This window comes from Mustela putorius, unplaced genomic scaffold (genome assembly GCF_011764305.1).
Source record: "Mustela putorius furo isolate JIRA1106 unplaced genomic scaffold, ASM1176430v1.1 tig00000407_pilon_pilon_pilon, whole genome shotgun sequence".
Lineage (NCBI taxonomy): Eukaryota > Metazoa > Chordata > Mammalia > Carnivora > Mustelidae > Mustela > Mustela putorius.
Genome location: NW_025421373.1, coordinates 20,412,540 through 20,438,334, shown reverse-complemented (window position 1 = coordinate 20,438,334; position 25,795 = coordinate 20,412,540). Strand labels below are relative to the sequence as shown.

The window sequence follows — 25,795 nt, the reverse complement described above, 5'->3', positions numbered from 1 at the left end:
CTATAAAAGTTTCACGCTGTCGAAGCTCCTTGATACCAAAGGCACTGACCGTGACTAATACCTAATTAAAGTTCATGTAGTAATTTGTCTAATAAGGGTATCCCTCACTATATTCTGCTTCAGGAAGTAGTGAAATCATGAGAAAAGGGCATTATAGTATACAAGCAACCCAGAGTCCTTCTTATATGAAAATCTCATTTTATTTAAGCAAATTTTAAGTACATATATAAAGTTCTTTTAGCTCTCTAATCAATAATAATAACCACTTTCATTTTATAGTGCCTCATCATTTGCAAGATGATGTTAGCTTCCTTCATTCCTCTGAAATGGGTAATATCTCTTTTATTGTACAGATAAGAAACCAAGGCTTGGGGAAGTTGAGCAACTTGCACAGGATCTTGGAGCCCAGTAATGGACAGAATGGGGGCTCTAGTGGAGTCCCAATTTTCTTTCCCTATCACAGCTGCATCTCCTGGGAAGGTTCTAGCTCAGTGTACACTTAAATATTTATAAACCTTATGTCATTGTTCTGAACTAGTACATCTTACTGTTTTGACTGTTTTATGACTGGAGCTGTTGTAACAAAGTGGATGGACATTTGCAGAAGTTCAGTCTACAGCAGTTTTATATTCCCTCTGCTTTGAAATTTTCATCTTTTGCTAGCAACAACATACTTCTGTGACAATGAAGAAAACATTTTCCTGTTGTCATCTAAATGCTCTTCTCACGTGGTTAACACACCTGGAGTTAATTTTTGTAGACTTTCTTTTCTCCTTACACCATGAACTCACCGTGAAGATACTGCTGCTTATTTGAATACTTGATCATCTGACACCTAATAATAAAAAATTCATTGGTCCTATAATGGAGCTTCATCTTTCTTCATGTTTAAAAACATTTAGAAGTTATTTCCTTTCTTAAACAAAAATCACAGTAGAATTAAATAAGCATTTCCCTCAGGAGATAAAGATTGAAATTTAAAAGTAAATTACTGCTAACTTTGGGCCAATAAAAAAAGTTTCATGGAGATGATTTTTCGTGTTCTTTTTTTTTTTTTTTTAAGTGTAATACTAAAACCAGGGAGTGTCATATAAAACAAGCCCAAAGCACTTTTTGTACCTAAACTAAAAATTACTTTTGTGGCCTTTGACATATCAAGGGGCTGCTATTATAAAGCAAGCATAAGAAAAAAATATCTCTTCAACCTTCTAAAAATTTAAACATAAGAAACTGTTTTTATCTGTGCAAGGACTCTGGTTCTTTCACACAGTTTCCAAAATCACAGCACAGATTGTTCAAAAAACATTTGTACTAATTGTTTTGCTTATGAAATGTGAGTTATCATTCCCAAAAGCATGAAATGCAAATGAATTTTTTTTTTTCTTTTAGAATAGTAAAATTTTATATCGTGGGGCAATGGGTAGGGGAGAAACAGTTGTTAGAATTTTAAAGCCTAACACTCACAGGGAAATGATCCATGGAAACACTGATTTTATCCAGGTGCATGTATATTTATGTACTGATCTTTCTAGTGTTCAAAAGTATGTAAGTAAGGCGTGAGGTTTTCCAAAAGTTGTATTAAGATATTCTTTCATTTTCTAGACCAGTGCTGCTCAGAATACAGACCATAGACTGGTACTAGTCCCCAAAATGTTTGCACCAGTCTGCAGCAAGATGATTACAGAAAAGTGAGAAAAAGCATTTAAGAAACTGATAGCAATTTGACATTGCTGCAACATCCAAGTGCATAGTTTCATGTTCTACAAAAGCATAGCTCGATCCATGATGGATTAAAAATCAAATACAAAACCAGATCCTTCGTGACTTGGGGTTTTAGAAGCTCTGAGATAGCCTGGAGCCACAGACTTTTTACGTCAAGAGTCAGATAGTGAATATTTCAGACTTTCGGGACCATCCGCAAAGTTTCAGCTCTGCAACTGCGCAGCACACCAGGGCCACAGAGCACATTAAACAAGTAAGTGTGGCTCTGTGCCAATTAAATGTTAGTTAGAGACATTGAAACTTGAAGTTCATCGAATTTTTACACACCACAAAATACGATTTGGGTTTTTTCCCCTCAACCATTGAAAAGCATAAAAACCGTTCTTAGCTCATGCAGGCTTCACTAAAACAAGCGGTGGGCTGGATTTGGGCCTCAGGTCCAGCTTGCTGACCCCAGAGCTAGATGACCAGAGCAGCAATCTTCAGTAACGGAGGCTATTTTCTTGTATCTGCGCTCCCCTCCTTCTCTGCAATTTTAATTGCCACTTACTTTCACTCTGCAGTTTGGGTTATTATTCAGGAATACCTTAGAGCACTCATAATGCTTAGAACATTATGTTTAATAAAGTCCAGAAGGAAAATGTTCCAAGTATCACTGTGGGAATAAATTTTAGGATTCTGTATGACCTACTGGCTTCCATGAACTTTGCTTAAAAAAATAATAATAAATCTGACAAGAGTGGGATGGAAGATCCCTTTATCGGGTGCATTTAGCATAGTAGTGTTTTTTTTTTTTAATTTGTTGCTTGGAATAGGTGATGATAGAGCATAGGTTGAAATCCTGCACAGTTCTTATCCTGAAATGGAGAAGTAATCTGTTTGGATGATAATCAAATTACAAAAAGCTGTAAGTAGATGTGAGCTTAACATCCAGAATGGGGAATTGCTCAGAGTCCTCGGGTCTCCCTGAGGCCCTTTGCCTCTCCCACTGTTAAGAGAACCCCAGCCCCTAGCTGCTCCCACAGCTCACCAACCATCCTGAGGCCATCAGATTTCTCCATATTTGGCTTATGAGAAGTGGTTCGTTTCTCACTATCTTGAGTGCTACATACTTTTATATGTTTGAGTACTATATCATTTTGTTACTTGGTTGACCTTTCACACAACTATCCAACTATAATATTAATGTTTGCGATGGGTTTTGCCTTTACTTAATTTTTCAAAATGTAGCACCTTTTCTCCATTTTGAACAGAGTTCACCATCGCATTCTGCCCATGAACTCTGCACTCCATGAGCATGTCAGTGTTGAGCAAATGCACTAACCTTCTTTATTATTTGTTTTTTTAGTCTTAAGCCCTAACTTAAGATTTTGGGTCTTTTTTTTTTTTCCCGTCTTCCCATATGCAGCGGGAAACTCTCTTTTGGAAAGAGAGTTCCTTATAGTTTTTCAGACTTGGGGAAACCTTTCATCAAGTTGATAAAGTTCAGTGTTCTGAGCTAATATGGTAGAATCTCCTGTCAGAAACTATGTACTTTTTTTGTTGTTGTTCTGTTTCACAATATAAGAGGTTAACTTTTGTATGTGTGCTACGGCATTTCTGGACTAAGTCGAGTCCTCCAAAAAAGTGAGAACTGTGAAACAAACCAGCGCTCAAGGAGACATATCCTTGGAATACAAGCAAGCCCATTAAAGCTGGATTTTGAGTAAAGTATGTTTGATCAAATGCATGCTGTCTTGCATGCTGTCTTCCATGTCAGCATTTTAAGAGAGGAAGAGACTCTACCTCCTGTTCTTTGAGAACAGGCTGCAAAAGTTGGTTCCCTGATTGTATTATAAATCCATAAAAAGTTCTATTTCCAAACACAGCAGCTTTTTAAATAGGCAACTTCCTATTTCTCCCGAAAATCAGACTTGTTATAAGTACTTTCATCATTAATCACATTGAATCACATAATGCCCTTTTTCCTTATCATTTTAATGTGTTCATGGATAAAATGCCTTGTTCTTTAGAAATCTGTATATTGAATAGAGGTAAGTCTGTAACCACCATGAGGTGGACTTTATTCCAGTGGGACTCAGATTATTGTTGCTTTGCCTGCGTGGAGGGTTATCCTTCCAACCGATGTTTACTGAGCGTCTTCTGTGTGGCAGGCGTTCTGTAGCTTTTATTTCATTTAGCAAAGTTTTTGCAGATGAAAAAATGTTTTTTCATTTGAGTATTATTTGTAGTCAGAGACAGTTCTTAATTTAAAGGAGAACTTTAAAAGAGCCTGTCATCTTCTGAGTGGTGGTAAAAGGTAACTGTGTGTGTGTATGTGTTATTGTTGTTGTTGTTGTTGTTAAAGTCCTTGAATTCCAGGCTCTGTGCATTTATATTCTGGTAACACAGCTCAGTCAAGCCTTTAGTCCATGCTTCTCAATGAATTGAGTTCTGATCAATGTAAGAGAATAATGAATGGGCATAATTGTGGCTCATTTGATCTGACTATTACCTACTCTGTGCTCGTAGGAAAGTATTTTAACAAGCATGTGACCCTTAGGTAATTTTTTAAAAAGTGAAAATGTATACAAACAAATGAACTATCTTAAGTATTGTCTTAGTAAAAATATGTCCACTTGGAAATAAGAACTACTCTGTCTTGATCACTACAGCTGCTTTGGAAATCTATTAGATGAAGGCTCCTACAGATAAACTAATAGTTTTATGTTACCGGATTGCTTCCAGATTTCTCTTTTCTATTCACTGAATGGAAATAGTGTATAGGACTGCATTTCCAGTCTTCTTCCAGGAGAGCCGCTACTAGGCAAATACCAGATCTTATTTGTGTACGAAATAGATATCAGAGCAAATTTTACAAAACCTATGGTTTATTTGTTTTTACTGTAAGACCAAAAGAACCATAAAACATTGTTTTTACATAAATAGTGTTAGGAATTAGGTGGGGAAAAGCTCACTAATATTTGCTAAGGGATCTCCTATTAAATTCTGCTTGTATATAGGACACTGTCACTGGTTTGTCAAAATCTGTCCTCCATTCCTGAACTGTCTTAATCTCTCCATCATTATCTTGTGCATTCTCCGTCCTTATCTTGGCTTTCCAGGATTTTGTGGTACATCAATAATTCTTTCACTTGCACTTTTTCTGTTGCTTTTCTAGTTTTTTAATTTTGTGATGGTTTTGTGTTCATTTATCATTTCCTTCTGCAGTCTTGCTTTTTATCTCATTTTTAACATATTACTGATGTCTCATTTAATGCATATTTTCTTTAGCCTGCAGTGTAAGGCACTCACAGAGATGGGGGTGGAGTGTGGGGCTTATAGTTTCTTCCAAAATGGCTTCCTGTTTCCTTCCCACTCTTCTTACCGTCTTTCAGTATGCCTTTGTTCTGGCCATCCTGCTTCATTGTCGTACTCTTCTCTTTTTTTGACTTTATTTAATTTGAACAACCCAGTTAAGAATGTCTTTGCTCTATAGAGTTGGTGGATTGGTCTTGATTTCCTTTTGCCTTCTCTGATGAGATCTTCATGCCTTGTCCTTGGCACTTGATTCTTTGGGATTTGAGGACCTGAGGCCACATGCTAGGGGAGGGGTGCACTGAGTTGAGCTGGGGCTTGTACGGTTGGGTGCGGGATTTGGCCTTCGCTCTCCCTCAGTCGTTGTTGAAATGCTCTGCAGCAGGGTTTTTTTTGTTTTGTTTTAAAGATTTTATTTATTTATTTGACAGACAGAGATCACAAGTAGGCAGAGAGATAGAAGGAAGCAGGCTTCCTGCCGAGCAAAGAACGCGAGGAGTTCTGAGTTCTGCCTTCGCTGAGCCGAAGGCAGTGGCTTTAACCCACTGAGCCACCCAGGTGCCCCTCTGCAGCAGGTTTTGATCTAGGTGTTCTCTCTCTTTGAGGAAACGAGGATATTGGGGGCGGGGGTCTTCTTTCTGACTTTTGATTATCCCTCCAACTTAAGGAGATGATAGCAAGGGGCACCTGGGTGGTTCAGTGGGTTAAGCCTCTGCCTTCGGTTCAGCGTCCTGAGATCGAGCCCCGCATTGGGCTCTCTCCTCAGCAGGGAGCCTGCTTCCCACCCCCCCCACCCCGCCTGCCTCTCTACCTACTTGTGATCTCTCTCTCTCCCTCTGTTAAATAAATAAATAAAATCTTGGGGAAAAAAAAAAAGGAGGTGATAGCAAGTATTTTTTTTATTGTTATTTTTTAGTTTTTTATTACCAAGAAGACCAGCCCCTGGTGTTTCCTTCCCTTACAAAATTCTGCTTCTTTCCAGAAGGTGTTTCTGTCCTTTCTCAACTAGCGGAGAAAACAGGAAACCGGTGTGCTTTAGCAATGGTCTCCTTAATCCATGAAAAAGAGGGAGTTTTACCTGTGCTGCTTTACACCTCATTCCCATTCTCTCCCCATTATCAGTTCAGACACTCACACACACACACACACACACACATATTCCTATTTTTTTTCTTCTTTTCTTTGGCTAAGCCCTGGCTTACTGCTTAAGATACAGTAAACTCTGATAGAGACTAGTGCACCGATGTTAACCCAAAGTCCGGTTTAACACTGCATGTCCTCTTTCCTTCATCCCAACCTTTGTCCTTATTTCATTAACCTCACAGTAATGAGATCCCACATACATGATTGAATTTGTTAGACTTCTGTATGTAGTGTTGTAATGAAGTTGGGCGGTAGTTAATTAGCTTTGCTTGATTATGACTCATAGTCCTCTTCTCCTTTTCTCCCAGGCATGGAAAACCAAAATGGTGAACCCCGATTTGCTTTTCTATGTCTGAGGAGATCCTGTGGTAACTGGGAGGGGCTCAGGGGCTTATACTGTGGATGGGTCTTTCCATCTTTTCCCTAGGTTGCCTGAATACTACCTCAGATCCAGTTTTCCAAAATTGGGCACTGCCAATGATAGTTTTAAGGATTTTGTCCACAAATTTTCCCATCTTTGACACAGTACAGTCTCCCAATGTCATGCAGTTAAAAGAGTGCAAGGTCAGGGTCAAATGCAGACTTGTGTGTGCCAAAAGCCTCCGGTGTGCCTGCTTCCCGGTGCCTCCTCACGTGGCTGTCTGATGCCGAGTACATCGGTAACCTCTCCCAGGGCTTTTGTTACTTCACCTACAAAATGAGGGGGTTGGCCTGCAAGGGCCTTCCCAGATCTGAAGTTTTTCTGTGTTTATGGTTAGTGGAATGAGGAGACTACATTTTACTTTAACATAAATTTATTTGACTTTACATTTAATAGGAATGGCCATATATTTCAAGTTTAAATATATATTTACATATTTCTGCAGTCAGGAATTTTAGATTATGTAAACCTTTTTGTTTTCTCAACTCATTTTTCAGGTGCTTTGGAATTTCACTGCTGTTCTTTTTAACTTATGGTGTTTGCCATAGTAAAGTGGGAAATTTGTATTCAAATGTTAATTTTTTTTCCCCTATATTATTTTCTCTCTGTTTAACACTTCTCAGTGTGCTGGCAATGCTTGAATCGGGGGTAGTCTGAGGCAGAGAAGCAAAGCAAAATTAAATAATCCATTTGGAGGTTAAATCCTTAACCTTGACCTAAACAAACTGAGTTAGCTAGCCAAAGATTACACTAAGGAGACTGCAAATCCCCGGTTCTAAGAGTTTATCATCTAAAAGATAAACTGACTGATGTCAGTGTACGTCTGACTTACATGTGCATACTCAGTAAACAGTGCATATGTCCATGTTCACAGCTGCAAAGTAATAGCAGCGCTGAAGTGAGGATTAGAGCGGACACAGTAGTGGTCTATTGGAATAAGGTAGTGGAGAACATGGGGGCGACACAAGGGACAAAATGGAGTTCCTTAGAGAGAAGGTCCCAGGTCGTCTGGGCTTGAGGAAAGAATTCAAAGCTGGCTGAGTAGAAAAGAGAGAGCTGCCCCCACATCTCCTGACCTCACCCACAGTCAAGTGCTGCTTAGCCCTGGGGCCACGGGCCTGCCGCCTCCCTCACTGGGGCCCTGCCGCCTCCCTCAATGGGGCCCAGCTGTCAACACTCAACAGTCCTTCCTCACCACTCCTTTCCTGAGTATCAGGTCCGTCCCAAAGAAAGGATCCATGGGTATTGAACACACCCCAGCCTTCCTCTGGGGAATGCAGCATCATTGGGCTCCTAACCATGCTTTTCTCCTCTCTGTTTTCATTCTCTGTTGTTTGAGTACCTTCTCTCTGCCAGATGCTTCGCTAGGCCTTAGGTATGCAATGATGAACAAAAGCAGTGGTACTGAAGCAGATGAATTTCTAGTGAGTGGATGAGAGAATTTGAAAGCCTAGAAAGCAATACAAGTATTACACACGAAAATCAAGGCTCTGGTGCCAGCACATCTACTGGCTGAGGGTACGGTGGGGAGCCGGCCACGAGGGGATCAGGTCATTCCTCTGCTTCAGCCCTTTCCTCCTATGTTCCAAGTCTCTTGCTCAAATTCTTTGACTACTCCCTTCTGGACTTTTCCTAAAGCCTCATATCTAGGCTGTCTGTGGAATTGATAATGTTTTCAAACTCCTTTTAGTTAAAACCCAAGTATTCGTTGAAACCCTGTTGTATGTTTGGCTCTGTGCCAGGCACGGTGGTGGTTCCCACGTAGATCAGAGACTCCATAAGGTCATCGCAGAGACCCAAGTTCATTGACCTTCACTTACTGCGCTTCTGTCTTCATGGCTCTTCCCTCCAGTAGCCCACATACCCAGGACCAGGAGCCAGGGTAGTTGTGCTACCCTCTTGCTCTGCTGCCACATGCAGACCATTTCTCTTCCAATTAAAAAATCCCAGTTCCTTTGTGTCATAAGCCCACATACCATTGTACCTGCCACCTTCCTGGCCTCGTACATTCTCTATAACCTCCTCTTGAGTCCTCCCATCATTCACTGATACTTGTAAGCACTGGGTTTCCCTCTTCTTCCCGTGGCTTAGTCAGTCCTTCTGGGAGACTGTAGCCTCCAGGTAGAAAATTCATCCAGCTCCCCGGCCTCTCAGTTCCATGTGCTCTTTACTGCCTTCTTCCTCAGCCATTCTCTCTGAGGCCACTGTCCACTAGCCCCTGTCAGTAAGAGTAGCCGCTCCACCTGTAACACCTCATTTTCAATCCCTATAACTTTGACAACCACATTCCATTTTCCAACTCCCTCCACACCTGCATCAGAATAGCTGAACATGACTGGAGGAAGAATGGACCGCATTCCTGACTGACAACCATAAGGCCCCAGGAGCCCAGAATTTCCCGGCAATCCTACTGCATTTCCCTGGTGGGTGCTCAGAGGAGAACCAGGTCATACCTTCCCTCCTACCACAGACCTCCCACAACCCTCCCCTTTCTCAGTGGATGACCTTGCTGCCTATCTCCCTGAGAAAATAGACACCATCAGAAAAGAACCTTCATCTTCCTGTGACCAAACCTAATTGCTTCATTTACCTGCCCCGTCAGTTTTTGCTTCTCACTAGTGGATTGTTCCAGTCAGGATACAAGATGCTATTATGTGACCTATTTCAAAAAAAACTTTTTTTTTAAAGTCTGTCTTTTCCACCCCTCTGTCCTTACTCCAGCCAGCTCCTTTCTTGACTCTGCAGGCAGCCTCTACAGTAAGACTCATGGAGAGAGAACTTACTGTTGATATGTTGCCTTCATTTTCTCTTCAAGCCACAGCAGGCAGGCATCCTGTGAGTGGACTCCTGAGCAGTCCATAGCAGACCCATCCTTTCCTGAAGCACTTTCTCTACCTCTAAATGTTGGGCGGCCTCATTTCTTAGACCTCTTCTCCATCCACATGCATATCCTAGGGTGATCCCTTTCCAGTGGTTTGAAATGCGCTGATGACTCATACATTTATATCTCTAGCCACACCCTCCACACTATTCCCATCTTTCCTCAACTTCCCAGCGTATGTCTGGTGGCATCTTACATTTAAGGCCAAAAGATTTCTGGTCTTCCCTCTCCACCGTCTCTCCTAATCCAGCCCAACTCCTCTTCCAGTGTTTTCTATTTCAGTAAAAGTAGCGTACTTTCCACGCCCCACCCCTGTTACCCAATTCCTGGACACTAGTCTTCCTCATCCCTCCACAGGAGCAAGACCACTGGGCTTTATCTCAGATGTATCTTAAACCTGTCTACAGAATTGCCACCATTCCCACCTGGACCCTTGTGACTACTTCCTACCCGTTCTTTGTCCCCACTCCTGCTGGCCTGTATTCTAAACACAGAAGCCCGTGATCTTACAATATGAAATTAGATCTTGCCACTTCCTTTCTGGGAACCTTCAGTAGAAGAAAAATAAAAAGCTCCCTTGATTCAGCCTTCAATGATGTAGCCCTTCCTTAACTCCTTGACTTCCTTTTCTTCTGCTTTCTGCATCGTTTGCTAGCTTCTAGTTGCATTGACTCTAACATATTTTGGTCAGAATGCTTTGATAGATAAAATTTCATTGTAATAAAGAAGAAAAACTGACTTAAAAGGAACGCTCTTAACCAAATCTTCCTGTGAGACTCTTGCTCACTCCTACGCAGAGAAGGCTTCCTTGATACCCTATCAAAAATAGCTGTCCCCACCCTTCCTGCCTCCAAAAATGCTCTGCTTTCTCACTGTGCTTTAATTTTCTTCGGGGCACTTTCCATCATCTGAAATGATATTTTATATATATTCCTTTTCAAGGTTGATCTGTTTGCATACATTCATTCGGTCAGGCCATTAGAATGTTAACTCCAGGCCCGCCGCGCATCTTCTATTCTGGCCACACAGTTGGGTCTCAAGAAATCTTTGCTTAGAGAATTAGTAATTCTGTCTTCTCCCACTTGAAAGGTTTAAAAAAAAAAAATACACACACACACACACACACACGCATATTTAGGCAGAAATACACTGTAATCACAAACCCCCAAAACTCACGTCTTAAAGCAACAAAGGTTTCTTTCTCATTCATGCTACCTTCCCATTACAGGCCAAATGGGAGAGGCCCTTTGTTGGTCTGTAATCACAGACTCAGGCCCAGAGGATGACCACCATCTTGAACATGGCCATTTGCAATGGCAGAGGGAAAAGAGAGCTAGGGTGGGGATGGGGTTTTGCCCTGGCGATTAAACCCTCCACTTTTCACCTCCATTCACAATTTCTTCAGTACTCGGCACGTGGTCCCAGCTAACTGCAGGGCACAGGGCAGCACACTTCCATAGAAATTTCAGGGATTGACAACTACGATCGTACTGTGAAAAATTTTGAAATCTAAAGGGGGGGGGGAATTCATTACCATCTAATCTGGATATAAACTCAGTGATTATTTTTATATATTTCTTTTCCTTTTCTTTTTTTTTTTTTAAAGATTTTATTTATTTTAGAGAGTGAGAAAGACCTCGAGTGGGGGAGGGGAGGGGGGAGAGAGGGCAGTACGGAGTGAGGGGCCCAACGCAGGTCTCTACCCCACAACCCTGAGACCCATGACCCAAGATGAACCCAAGAGTCTGATACTTAAGGGACTGAGACAGCCAGGTGCCCTTAGTTCACACTTCTGAAATGTTACATAAGTGATTTCTTTGTGTGAAGTTACCACAACTTCCACTTCTTATTCCTAAACTGATCTCTGGGCAACCAAGAATATTCTAACTTCTTTGACCATTTACTGTATCCCAGCACCCCTGCATGTATTATTTATATGCCTGTTCAAGCTACGGATGGTATCTGTACAATTCTCTCTTCAGCATCAGCCACAGTTAGGCACTAAGAGGCTGTTGCTGGGTGCAGGGGAGCTAAGAAAGGGAGGGACGAAAGAGAGGAAGAAACCACCAAACACATAACCTATGCCTCATCGGGAACATGCATCTGGCCTGCTGTTACCTAATAGTTTACGTCAAGTGGACTTGGACTGGCAAATATTCTCTGGTTGCCTGTTACGGAGAATTGACCCAGTTCAAGATTCATCCTTCTAGAGCCATTCAAGTTTGTAGGTTCTGGTGTTCTTTGGCAAAACCAGAAGGCATCACTTACCTTCATGTACTTGGCCAAAACCTTGAAAAACTTTAACTCATAGGAAAGCAATTTAAACCCAATAATCCTTGCTTCATTTATTTTTAATGACAAGCCACTTTGGTAGGGTTTTTCTGCATGAAGTTACCCAACCTCCTTAAAAAAGAAAATTCTTCCTCAGATGTGGAAATTTATTTATCTGTTCCATTCCGTTCTTTTCTAAGAACAGCAAGTTTTCATGTATTTCTGTATACATAATCCTTTATTTAAGGATTGCAGGCACATTTTATTGTGTAACGATGTGTAATGTTAGATTTCTTCATACTTTTAAAAAACCATACAGAAGTAAAGAGAAAGGAGAATGAGGAGGAGAGGAAAAGAATGACTAATACTTTGGTCAAACAAAAAAATAACATTGTGAAATAAGCCATTGAGGTTTAGTAAGGTGAAAATCTGTCAAATCTACTCATTATTATGAAAATAAGTAATAAAATATTCATCTCACAGGCAGTTCAAAGGAACCTCATTGACTAAACTTGGTAATTAATCAGTAAGCTTTAATGAGCAATATAATAAACTTCTCTTGTAAAAACCCAACCTAGTACAGTTTTCGATGAAACAGTTTGCTTTTACAGAACAATAAAACTACAAAGACATTTTGAGAATTAAGTCAGCTGCGTGATGTGATTATTAAACTATTTGCTGTTAAATGTACATTCAAATTATTGGAAGTTCAAAAGAATTGACATCACATTAGAAATGGTTTTTCTATTTTTCATATTAAACATAAAAGTTCCAGAAGTTATGGGCATAGGTGAAGTGGGCATGTCTCTTTCTTTCCATTTTGTTTTGTTTTGTTTTAATCCTTAAATTGTTCTCTGTTAAATGTAAAAACATGACGTCTAACTTCTGTGTCTGTAAAAGTTGAGAAATAACCTATGGGCCTTTAATATTATACTAGACCATGCATAATGAGTGAATTCCTGTTAATTTCATTTGGTGTTGAGGAAAAATTCTTCAGATATGTATAAGTAACTCCCACCAGAGTAGCTGACTTTTTCTTAACCATCTTTGGCACTTTGATTTCTACTCTTGATCTCTTTCAAAGTTTGATTTTGTTAAATTGCTCAAAGGTAGAGAGAAAAGTTTATGGATTTTGTTTTTCTTTAAACAAGTTAAGAAAATGCAAATCTGCTGTGTCCCTGTGGAATTAAGCACTACTATAGCATTGGATGGTCTGGTTTTAAAAAATTCAGGCCTTTGTTTTACTTTCAAGCAAAGCGCAAATGTTTCTTGGTTTTTTTCTGGTTAAATCTCTGGGTAACACATTTAAATTACAGATTTTTGTGCATATTCATTAGAATCCTATAGTGCTTAATTCTAGTCTTTTATGATTATTAACCCACAGACTTCAAATGGAAGGAACACTAGGATTCAAACTTTTTATTTGCAAAACTGAAGTATTATGAATGAATATTTTTCTTAGTCCAAATGCCATGCTGGCTTCCTTTCCATCATTTATGTTGTAGAAAACCCTTATTACCTGCAGTATAGCCAACACATATTCTAGAAAGAAAATTAAGTGATACAGAAGATAGACATCCTAAGAAACCCTCAGTTCACATTTAAAATATCTCAAAATGCAGTTGGTATTTTTCTTAATCTTTGAGAGAACTAGAATCTTAAAGGGCTGAGATGTCTTTAGTTGGGATGATCTCTATCCAGCCAATATTAATTTCCCAAAGGCGTTTTATCTTTGCATAAATGACTGTGAGAGACAGGATATTGGTAGGAAGTAAATATATTTAAGTAGTCCATTCTCATAACTTTTAAGCAGAATATTGTCCATAATACAAAAAGAAAAAATTGCAAAGATCAAGTAATGCATTGTAAATTTTCTAAGGTAAATATATGCACTATTTCATCCAATATAACTTATAACACAAGAAAACACAGGAAGGAAGGCAACTTTACACAAGAGAAGAACCTTAATGACATTACTAACTGTAATGTCAGTAAGATGGAATCTGAAATACAAGCACTAACATGAAATATGAGATTATGGGAAGATACAGAAGATAGGAAATACCTTCATAAGGAAATTACTGGAAAACAGTAGTTCTCTAAGTGAAAGGAAGGGTCAAGGTACTTGAAGAAAAATAACAATTGCCTTTTTATTCACCATGACAATGAATGCATTTGGAGCGCTTCCTAAACCTAATCCAATTAATGATGCTTGAAATACACTTGATTTAGGTAGTTGAGGGAAGTATATTCTAGAAGAAATGCAACGAAGATAGCATTTGGGTGGGAGTCTAAGAGTCATCACAGTGAGTGGCCTAGAGGAAATCTCTAATACCTTAAAGAATTTTTGTGTAGTTTTATGATGCTGAGAAACCTGTGTGGATAAACAGGAAAGAGTCTTGTAACCGTAAAACAAATAATTCTAATTCATTCTGATTAAATACAAATGGTAACCTGAGGCTTATGTGGTCAGACCAGATAGTGATGAATACTACAAACACCAATAAGAACTTTTTTTAAATGTTTAAACAACCTGGTTAAGAAAATGTTCAGAATGGTTGGGACATCTTAGACAAAAGATTAATGTATACAAAATAATGTGATGATTAGCCAGAAGAAAATACATGCAGGCTACTTTGGAATAGGATTTGATTTTGTAATCCTTTTTACAAGAAAGTAAGAGTATTGACCCATGAGTGTAGTAGGGACATCTCCAAAAGTCAGGACGTGGTATTGTAGTTCTGTTGCTCACCACATGTTCTCAGTGTCCTAGGCATCATACACCGGCCTAAAATTTTTATTTATTTTTTTTGCAGACTGTTAACCAAGAGGAAATATGAATAAACTGCCTTTTGTAACTAAAAGAAAAGGAAAAAAGTTAGAAGAGATGTACAAATGCCAGAAAAATAAGACATTTTGCGTGTTTCTAGGCTCCTAAATTCCTAATGCCATATGATTAGAGGGTGTTTAACAGTCCTCTGGATCAAGAGAAAATTATTTTAGCACTTTTTAGTATGACGTGTATCTCTGATCATGAGCACTGACATTACCTCTACGTTCATGAACTCAAACACAGGCACAGGACTGACCTTGAAATGAACAGCCCTGGGATGTTTACCCTCCGTAGTGGTGATACTCCTCTTGTCCCTGTTGTGCACTGGTGGTACTGGGAAGGTCCTTCCAGCTCCTCTGCTCTCTTTGCCCTTATAGACTTGAGCCAGCCCTGACTGAGCAGACTGCGCCCATCGTTGTTGGGGTCCTGGATATTTTGATACTTTCTTTGCACTTCCATGAGGGACTTTTCTCTTAAGTATTAAAAGTTGTTTAAATTCTTGACCCAGGAGTTATCCTAGAGAAGAAAAAAACAAAAACAAAAAAAACAAAAACAAAACAAAAACCAGTGTAAATGTGCTAAAAACCAAATGAGACTTTTTTTCAAGCCTGTGTCAAGCTGTGTGTGTGTACACACTCTCGAGCAGTACTTATTCCATGATAACCTTTTATCTCCTAGACACTTAATTTGTCATTTAGGACATCTGTGGTTAGGCATAGAAGGCCCATTTTGTAACTGGTCACCATGCCAGAGGTGAAAGCCATTGACACTGGGCCTCTGGGGAAGGAGAACTCTTGGCAGGGTGTTTTCAGTGGGTGTTTTTTTCAGTTCTGTCAGGTCTGTGTTCCCTTGGGGGAATTTGTACCCAAAGAGTATTGAGTTTATTCTGTTGATTTTTTTTCCAAAAGCCTGTGTTTTCTGCATTCCTATTTTATGGCTCCCCCGCTAAGGAGGAACAGTTTCTTTCCTTATTTGGTTTGGATTTGATTAGCAATGTTTGGGATTCGTTTAGTCTTTTTAAAGTAAAACAAGTGAGAGGTAGCAGAGGGTGGTGGAAATAGCACTGAGCAAGGAAGCAGAGCTCTGGGCCCAGCTTTTCCACTAACTACCCCTGGCAGAGGAACTCTGATGGCTGAACTGAGTTCCAGTGTCAGGTTCTAGGCAGATAAAACGCACCCACCATTGAGAGCACTGGGTGTTCAGCCTCGCGTGAATTTCAGAATGCTGGGATGGTAGTAACAGCAGCAGTAGCAGCTATCCAGTATTTTATAGACATTGTAACTCCAGCAGCAGTCCTGAAAGATAGGTCTATATTCAGGTAAGGATACACAGTTTGGTATCCTACAGGCAGCAAATGGCACAACCAAGATTGCAACTCAGGTTGGTCCAACCCCCTGCAGTAGCCCTGATGCCCTGGCTTGCCAGGCTAGACACTAGTGTAGTAGTCACGCATAGGAGTTCTGCAATCAGTTCTGGGATCAAAGCCAGGTTTTCCGGCTTTCTGACTGTGTGACCTTGGGCCAACTGTTTACCCTTTCTGTGAGCATTGCTACACCATAACAGGAGCAAAATCAGATTGAAATCCTCAAAGTTGCCACGGGCAAATACACACAACCAAGTAAAGCACTAAACAGGGCTGGGAAGCAAATCATAGCTTTTGCCCCCGATGCTTATGATCATTATTTCTAAGAGGCCTAACATGAAGACAGTTACACCAAGAAATTTGGGGTGTGATCATTTGTATTTTAAATAAATATCAAGAAAGATTCTTTTGTTGGGTCTCTAAATGCACCCCTTTCTATACGCTAATTCTTTCATAGAAGATTTCTTATATATTCCTTTTCTTTCTCTTTGAGATGCCATGTGAATGACTGCGATTATCTAGAATCTGTGGTGGTGTTGGTATTTGCTTTGGAGGAATGTGGCTATCAAAGTGCAAATCAGACATGAATAAATTCCCTGCACTGTTGTTGAGCGTTTCTATGTGCTGGGCACTATCCCAGGAGCTGACATTTTGGCTATTTCCAATATAAAAATCCACCAACTGTGCTAACCCAAAGGAATAGTGTGTGCTTAGAAGCCTCTAAACAGGCAGGCTTGCTTTGTACTCTCAAGGTGGCTAGTAGCTGAAAAGGATTCATCCAGTATTTATCTTCTTTATCAATACCTTGAAACTGTTTAAATCGACAACTTATCACCACTTTCTTTTCCACACAAACGTGGATCGGCTTTTTAGCAGACACCATTCCTGGTTGGGAGTAGGTGTAAAGAAAACAACTCCTTTGGTTAAGTGGGAAAGTAATCCAAGAAAAAGTGTTAGAACGTGAGTATGTTTACCAAGAAACAAACAACACCCAAGGGGCTAACTAGTATTCAATAGCTTTTTATTTCTTTCTTTTCTTTTTTTTTACATTCATGTAGTAAATAGTTTCTTTCTCTACCCAGACACTGCTCTGTACCCACTAAGTGGTAATTCGAGTCCTAACTGTGAGCCACTCTCTCCATTTATCCCCGTTCATTCTTTAATTTCTTGTCTTTATTCAAGACACTTCTGGAAAATGCCACCTCTGGGAAAGGGCTCTGGATTCCCCCATGTGAGAACTCTTTTCTGCATAATTAGTCTAATTTTTTTTTTCTATCGGATCATAGCAGTCATTGTCCCAGTATGTTTTAACTCTGCAATGTTACCAGTTTGAATATTGAATTTGAGGCACTAAACCTTCCTAAAGAAAGATGTATACTGTGCTTCATGCATCATTGCTGAAAGAATTTTGCTTTGAAGCCCAGTGCGAACACTTAATTTTTATTTGCTATTATAAAAGAGTCTCTTTGAGCTGACAAATATGAAAATATGACTGTGATTTCGGCAGGAGGCCAGCAACTTTAGAGAGAATGATGCTTTTATCTTTTGAAAGTCTTTTGACTACCGCATTATTCTATTAATAGATGGGGAATGGGGAATGACATCCTTCAAGGCCTTCTTCTGTTGGAACTGGGCTTCCTACAAACGAGAGGGAAAAGATGTATGTGTCGAGTAGTGAGAGTTTACTATACATGTATTTAAGTCTCCTGTCTTTGGGCAGCTGTTAAATTTATTTAAGAGCTCTGTGCAGCCAGGTTTCCTTTTTTTTTTTTTTTCTCCATTTATATATGCTGTCCTCCCTGGAATTTCAGTCAAACAATAAATAATTATACTTTTAAGTCGATGTGCGGTTGCATACTTGAGATGTCTCATGGAATGACAGTAAGAAAGCCTTGAGCTAAATGGCAGCTTCCCCGGCTTCCAGGAATTCTGCATTTGTCTTTATAGAGTCTGCAGACATGTCCACTGCCAGGTGCGGTGGCGTCTAAAAGCGGCTCGTCTCCGTCTCTCCTGTTGTAACAAATAACTAAAGATCTAACGGAGGAGGGTCCGGCGACACTCCAGAGGAAATATTTTCATAGATCAACTGAGTGCGCATACAGATTGGAGGAACCATACGTATGAGTGTCTATCAAAGAGGCTTTAATTAAATACCTATAATAATTTCAGTGTTTATTTAGAACCCCAGGTGAAATCTTGAATGATTTTCTTTCATGAAAATTGTCAGAGTAAAAGAAAGTGAAATCATTTTACCAAACCTGATGGATTTTGAGTTAGAGTTTTAGAGGTTCTGCCCACACAACACTCATTTTCATAACTTCGGGAATCTTCAAGATCTCAAGTCTGCCTTTGGCTTTGCTTTTTAAGCCAGATACTGGAAGTATCCTGCAAATGTTATTGTGAAAACATGCTAGGTGAACCATCATCTTTAAGACTGAACTAAGCAACTTAGAAAACAGAATGGATTCTAATTGGGAGAAATTCCTAAATTTGATGTCTGTTGAGACAACCTTTTCAAGGGTTTATCCTAATATGTTTGAATGCCTTTTCTTAATCTTTACTGATAAAAGGAAAGCTTTCTTCTGATGTTCAAGACCTGTGAGGAGGAATACAAGCTATAGCCTACCTATGCCCTATGTCTTTTCCTTTTAGAGTCAGTTAGCCCCTTTTCTCAGGGTAACTCTACTCAGGGCAAGATTCTTGGAGAACATGAAGCAAAGGTAGGTTATTGTTTTTGGAAAAGGCTCTGAAGTTTGTACCAAGAAGTAATGTCATAGAAGTTTTTCAGTTGCTTTTTTGTTACAGCCTACAGCATTGACCCTGTGATGACTATGACCTTAGTTTTCTGTGCTTTACAGAAATCCTTTCAAATAAATCCAACCGTATCCAAACTTGGAGACATTTGGGAGGTGAGCGACATTCTTAGAGAATGGGCTCTCTCTGCTAGAAATGGATCTTCCAATAGGGCTTTACTGGTCCTTTGCCCCAGCAAGGTGGCATTTGAAATGCCATTCCTTGAGCTCCTTCATCTTTGAAAATCTCACATTTAGACAGTAAATCTTGCAGAGTCTTCATTAACTTCACGTTGACACTGTGTCCAGCATTATCTATAACCAATATAACAGTGAATGATAAAGACCACAAACATTGGCTGCATCCCGCTTTCAGCTTCCAGATTTGGCTCTCACCCAGTACTTTTGATCAAGGCACAGAGTCTTCCAGAATGTTTATAATTTTGCAGCACCACTTCATTGGCGTAAATTCGTTCCTCAACCCAGATGGTGATCTGCTTATGAAGGTTTTTCTTCCTTGCTTATTTGTTATTTAGGAAGCCTGGGATTAGGAATAGTGGGTCCATTCTGTAACTGCTCTCTGTGCCAGAGATAAAAGCCACTGGCAAAGCTCTTCAAAGAAGGAGGAGCTGTTTGCAGGGCCAGGGGCAGTTCCGTTTGGTTTATACTCGCTTAGAGGAACTTGTACCCAAAGCATTTTAAGTTTACTTTTCTGCTGCCTCCTTTCTCCCTCCCTCAAAGCATGTGTTTTCTGCCTTTTTTATCCTGATACTCTCTTAATAAGTGGACGTTCCCTTCCTTATAAGGTTTAGATTTGTTTGAAAATGTTCATGGTTATAAATTTTTTTTTTGTAACATAGCAATACCCGGGCCCCAATGATAGTTTATCAAGTGAATATAAACACCAATTTACAGAACTAAATTTTGAGATCCAGCAAAGTGTAGACTGATCTCCAAAAACCATGTGCTTTACGTAAAATAATCATAACACTGAGTGGCGACCTAAAGCCAGTTGGTGCTTTAGGTAAGCCTCACCCATCAAATAGTATTTTTTCAGCTCGGTAGCTACTGCACCAAGTGTGCAGTGTACAGACAGTGTCGGGATCCCAGTCTTCCAGCCTGCAGGTTTATTAAGAAGAAAGAAGCAAAGCGCACCTAGTGTAGTTGAAAAAAAGAACAGGTGGTGGGCTACAGTTAGAAGAAATGAAGAGCCAGTTTGAGCATGCCTGCCTAATGCTGAAACTGCTCTCAGAGCTAAAATATAATATAAAAGCAAAAGTGGGACACCTGGGTGGTTCAGTCGGTTAAGTGTCTACCTTCAGCGCAGGTCATGATCCCAGGGTCCTGGGATTAAGTCCCGAATCGGGCTCCCTACTCAGTGGCAAGCCTGCTGCTTCCTCTGCCTGCTGTTTGTGTGCTTTCTGTCTGTCTGTCTCTCTATCTCTCTCTCTCCTCTAGCTGATTGATAGATAGATAAATATCTTACAAAAAAAAAGTAAACCCCCTAAAGACTAGTAAGGGATTACATCAAACGTATCATCTACCTGGATGAAATTATTCAGTTTTTTCATTAAATCTTAAATCATTTCTTTCAACAGAACAAAGCATATACAGTGTGTGCTTTGTTGCCATGGGGGGAGCAGCGTTGACGTGCTGACTGGTGTGAGCGGCATCCTGGCTTCACCCAGTGCAAGGTCTGCTGGGCTGGAAGCAGCAACTCTAGTTGGAGAAAGGATTGATTTGGGAGAAATATCCCCCCAAGTTTTTCATTTTAATGTATGCCTGTTTGTCTGTAGCGCAGATTAATAGCATATAGCGAGCATAAATTTTTCTTCCTCTACGTAAACCAAATAAACCTGGGACTCTATATACTTATACTTCATAAGGACTTCATTTTGAGACATTCATAGTCACAATTTATGATTTATGGCATCATTAATTTACAAAAGGTGTAAAGTAGTCCACATTTTTAGTTTTAGGCAGTCATCATTTTTTCTCATGGAATCCTGTTTAGGTGGAAATAAATAAACACATGGAGGGCAAAACTCGTGCCCAGAATTCCTGAAGGAATCTGTGACACAGTCTTTCCACATCCTTAAATTGCTGGTATTTCAAGCGGCTTTCATTGAATTAAACTGGCATAAATACGGCTTAATTTCCCAGACCAATTTGTGTCTTTTCTATGGGGAAACCGCTTGAATGTTAGAAGTTTGCATGATACTGCATGATTCTGCGTAATTTAAAGGAGACCGTGGTTTCTTCCATAGTTGCTGTATTCACAGAAATGTCTTTTGTGGTCAGCATGTGCATTCATTGACCTACAAAAATATTTCCTCTGAAAGGTTCAGCAACTTAGAATGTGTGTTTTCCTTAGTTTTGAAATGAATTCTTTAATTCCAAAAGCAGCATCTTTTGCCTCTTTTCTAACATGTATCTCTGGCATTTAGAAGAAATAATGTCCATTTTTATGGAATATTAATTAGGCTCATCGAAAAGATTTACCAAAGGATGGTGGATTCCATCTCAAGTGACCCTTTCCTTCTCAGGCTCTTTGGGGAGGCCAAATCCAAGCAGCCCTGAAGATATCTCTCAGTTGACCAGGCAACATCAACAGGCTTTTTTAGTAACAGGAAGAGATACCATGGCTGCTTGATTAAGATGGAGGTCTCTAGATAATGTTCAAGTTTTAAGAGCTGTACCAATCAAAGATGTCTCTCTGTCTCTCTCTCTTTCTCCCCCTACCCCTTGCCTTGTTTTTTTTCCTTTTTTCTTTTTCCCTAGCAGCCGACACAGTATACCTTGGGTGGTGAGAGGCAGCCTGTATGGCTCTGAGATGTTTAGATTCATTATGAAAACATTTTATTGTTTATTTTATTATTAAAAATTTAATTTGAGCAGTGCTGGTACTCCCATCTTTTCCTTGGGCCAGGTTCTCAAGGTTTTGAATACCCTTGGGCTTTCATCTGAAATTCCCTGTGAAACTATTAGGCGACCCATTAATGTTTAATGTAAGAAGAATTCAAAGTGCATGCATCAGCCTGTCCTAAGATTGGGGTGTAAAGAAAAAGAACGTTTTGGGTTAGCAGCAACTGTGCCCATGCCCAACTCTCCTGTGCTTTTTTCCTTTTCTGCAGTGGGAGAGTGAGTCTGCTGTGCCTTTCTCTTCCATTTGCCGCTGTCACATGCGTGCATCATAGGCGCACTTTGATCCAGAAGCCAAACCAGCATGTGTATCAGCTCCTGATGGTGGGGTCTGTCCGCTTACACCCCACCCGCTTACCGTAGCCTGCTGTGTCTTCCACCCCACCTCCCATAATCAGGTTCCTCAACTCTGCTCTCCATAAAATGTGTATGGAGTACTCTCAAGAAGAGAATTATCCTTAAGATTTTCTTCTTTAAGAAGGTATCTCCATTCGGGCTCCTTGCTCAGCAGGGAGCCTGCTTCTCCCTCTGCCTCTGCCTGCCATTCTGTCTGCCTGTGCTCGCTCTCTCTCCCTCTCTCTCTCTGACAAATAAATAAAATCTTTAAAAAAAAAAAAAAAGAGAGAGAAGGTAATCTCCACACCCAGTGTGGGGCTCAAACTCACGACCCTGAGATTAAGAGTCACATGCTTGACCCTCTGAGCCAGCCAGGTGTCTCCATATTACAGTTTTATACTTTTCATCGTGTTCCTTTTTTATAACAAACTTCTGAGTGATGTAAAGGGCACTCACAATTATCTTGACTTCTGTTTGACCCAAAAAAGAAGTCTGCGTTTTGGTTCTGCTTTTCCTAATTGATTACAGCCACCAATATTTTACATGACTCCTGACTTTCCAAGGCAAGGCATTTTTAAAGTACCTTTAAAAAAAAAAATACTCCCAAGGGTGGAATGGGGGAATACTGCCATCAAAGGAACAATAATATCTACCACTACTTCCTTCTTCCGTCCCTCTTCCCTTCTGTCTAACTAATCTGCATGCTGTTTTAGGGGTTTTTTTTTTTTTAACTTCTTCCCCTATCTGTAACGCTTGGTTAAATAAAGAATTAGATAACCCGGCTAAGTAAGATGAAGAGAATTGCTTCCCTTTAACTGAATAAAAACTTCAAAGATGATCTTCCATGGGTACTCAGTATTTCTGTTTAGGGGGGAACAAAATTTCAGAAATAAAACTATAGTGCTTTTGCTAAAGTATAAGTATGTGGCGCTATCCAAACTGGAGAATTCGTTAGTCTTAAAGCAGACATCCAAGCTCTTGTGGGTGTTTCAAGTACGCTATCCTTTCATTCTGCATGTGCGCTGGGCTTTGGTTCGGCAGTGAGTTCTATGTGATGTAGATACTTCGAGCGAGGGGAGAAGCAGTGCAGAGCTTTGCGTGAACTGCACTGAGCATTCTATGATGTTCTTCTTTAACCAGTCATGCTGGCATTTCCTGGAATAACAAGGTCCTTGGGATAGTTGTTTCATATTTGGCGCATAATTACATCCATACATTTACAAAGAGCAAGAATATACAGATGAATTCCAGTGAAATTTTATAGAATTGGGGTACCTGGCTGTATTTGTTTAGAAAGTCCTCCAAGCTGAGCGTCAATTTATGTCTCACATTTATAAAGGGAATTTAGCAAAGCCTCTTCCTTCCTTTAATCCGAAATGATTTGCTGGATATTAATCCTTTATCTATACTTCTTAATGAGCTTGGAGCATTCGAAGTGAAGAAAAAAGATCTGAGGAGCCAAGGGATCCTTTACAGAAAGAAAGATCATGGTCAGAAGAGAAACATTGCTTTTCTACCTAAATGTTTACGTTTACTTTGCTACTTAAAAAAAAAAAAAAAAAAATTAGAGGCATCCGGCTGGCTCATGCAGTGGAACGTGCAACTCTTGATCTTGGGTTTGTAAGTTTAAGCCCCATGTTGGTACATAGAGATAAGTTAAAAATGAAGAATCTTCAGGGCACCTGGGTGGTTCAGTCAGTTAAGTGTCTGTCTTCAGCTCAGGTCATGATCCCAGGGTCCTGGGATGGAGTCCTGCATCAGGTTCCTTGCTCAGCAGGAAGCCTGCTTCTCCCTCTCCCACTTCCCCTGCTTGTGCGTGCTCTTTCTGGGTCAAATAAATAAGTAAAATCTTTTAGGAAAAAATTTTAAATCTTCAAAAAAACAAAACAAAAACCCAGTGCTGATCCTAAACTACTGCTCTCATTTATATCTCATTATCTGATGTATATACTCAAGGAACCATAGATGGCTCTCTGTCTCCTGAAAACTTTCCCGGCAGTCAGGGTCCTCTATTCATATCTCAGCTGTAATCAGAGCGCCTCTCAAACCCTGCCTCCTCCATTAAGACACAGGGAGTGTGAACCACATCAGCCTGTGTCGGTGCGGACAGTGAGCAGGGCGCACGCTGTTACCAGCTGACGTTTCTGCGGCGCCGGGCACCGGGCACTGAGCTGAGTGCTTTCACCCAGTCCGCAGGAGAGCCTGAAGGCGTGCTCTTCTCACTACCTTACAAATGAGGGCACTGCAGCTCAGGTAGTTGAAGAGATGTATCCCACGTCAGGTGGTTAGTAAAGGGCAAAGACCCAGGCTGTCAGGTTCCAGAGGCCATCTTGAGTTGCGACAGCCTCATCCAAATCACAAATTGGGGGTAGGGGTGGGAGGTTCGCCCCTGCTCAGCTTTCGCCTCCTCTGCTTGGTCCTACGTGCTCTCTCTGTTACATGCTTTTGATTTTGAGCTTCCAAATGCAACCAGCAAGACCCAAAGCTCCTTGTCCCTGCTCAGTTTCCAGGAGCGACACGTGGTTCTGGGCACCTAAACCGTGTGTGGTCAGTGCTTACTGATGTTCAGAAGAACCCATGCCGTCACTTCCCCTCAGAGCAGCTGGTTCAGTGACTTGCCTGAAGTCCCAACATCAGTAAGCTCAAGAACCAAACAAAAGGTTCCAGAAAAAAGTGGAAGCATCTGTCATGTCTGGCAGATAAGTCGTTGAGAGACTAAGACCAGAAAAATCTTCAAAACCAGTGCCTGAGAGAAGAAACGGATTAAAGGCTGCAGAAGACTTGTGTGCAAATACTAAAAGGCATTTAGAAGCATTTTTTGAATGATTCGAATTCTTTATCGTGTCTATCAGTTTCCTGACTTGAATAGATCGACTGTCTTCTCCACAGATTTCATGAACATTCGTTTGGGTGCTCACAAGGTATATCGGATTTGGTAAGAATTGGAAGAAAGAAAAGCAGCAGACAAAGGGGAAGGAGAGGCAAGTAAGGTGCCTGGGTGGCTCAGTCTGTTAAGTGTCTGCCTTCGGCTCAGGTCACCATCTCGGGGTCCTGGGATCAAGGCCTGCATCTTCTCTCTCTGCCCCTCCCTCTGCCTCTCTCCACTGCTCGTTCTCTCTCTCAGATAAAGTTCCTTGCTGCCTGCCACGTGTGGCCATCAGCCAGACAGTTTGGTTGCTGTCCTCTGTCAGGGAAGACGAGTGGGCCAGTTACATGAGCAGCCTTGAGTGGGAATGAGAAGAGGACAAGCCGTGTGGACTTGGCCATTAGTAGGAAGAAAGCCTGGTCCAGGCCCAGAATCACCTCAGCTGACTCTGGTTTTAGCCCTTTCCCCCAACTGGGTCTTGGTCTCCTTATCTGTAAAATGAGAGGACTGAATTAGAAGATTTGTAGGTCCCCTTCTGGCTCTAAAATTCTGACTCTAAGAATATCTTTTCCAAATCACTTCTTTGGAATGAATCTTATTTTCAATTCATCTAAACAGTTTCAAAATGCTGTTTAGAATAATTAAAGTAACACTAAGAACGGCTTGAAAAGTAATCAACAAAATTGTGAATATCTCCCATAATGTCATTTGTGTGACAATCTGCTAAAATTTTTTAAGCTAATAAAAGTAAGAGACAAATACCAAATGAATGCTTTTTAAGAAAGCTAAGGAGACGTAATGGCAACTTTCCAAATCCTGCTAAAGCTCTCAGTCTGCTCCTTCCAGCTGTACTTCTCAAGGTGCTCCTGGGCCTTACGAAATCTGACACAATGTCAGACAAATACCTTTCTCCCGACACTTTTATTACTGCCTTTTCCTGAAAGTCAT

General features: G+C 40.5%; 1 protein-coding gene across 3 annotated transcripts in view; it reads left to right on the top strand.

Annotated features, from left to right (window-relative positions):
• ARL15 (ADP ribosylation factor like GTPase 15) overlaps positions 1–25,795 on the top strand; it is a 394,584-nt gene that overhangs the window by 336,532 nt on the left and 32,257 nt on the right. The window contains exon 6 of one of the 3 annotated variants that reach the window (XM_013051269.2): positions 24,485–24,968. The exons of the other annotated variants lie outside the window; for them this stretch is intronic. Within the exon in view, the coding sequence (XP_012906723.1) occupies positions 24,485–24,595 (111 nt within the window). The 3' untranslated portion in view covers positions 24,596–24,968. Of the gene's footprint in view, positions 1–24,484; positions 24,969–25,795 lie in introns of those variants that run through there. 3 annotated transcript variants of the gene reach the window in all.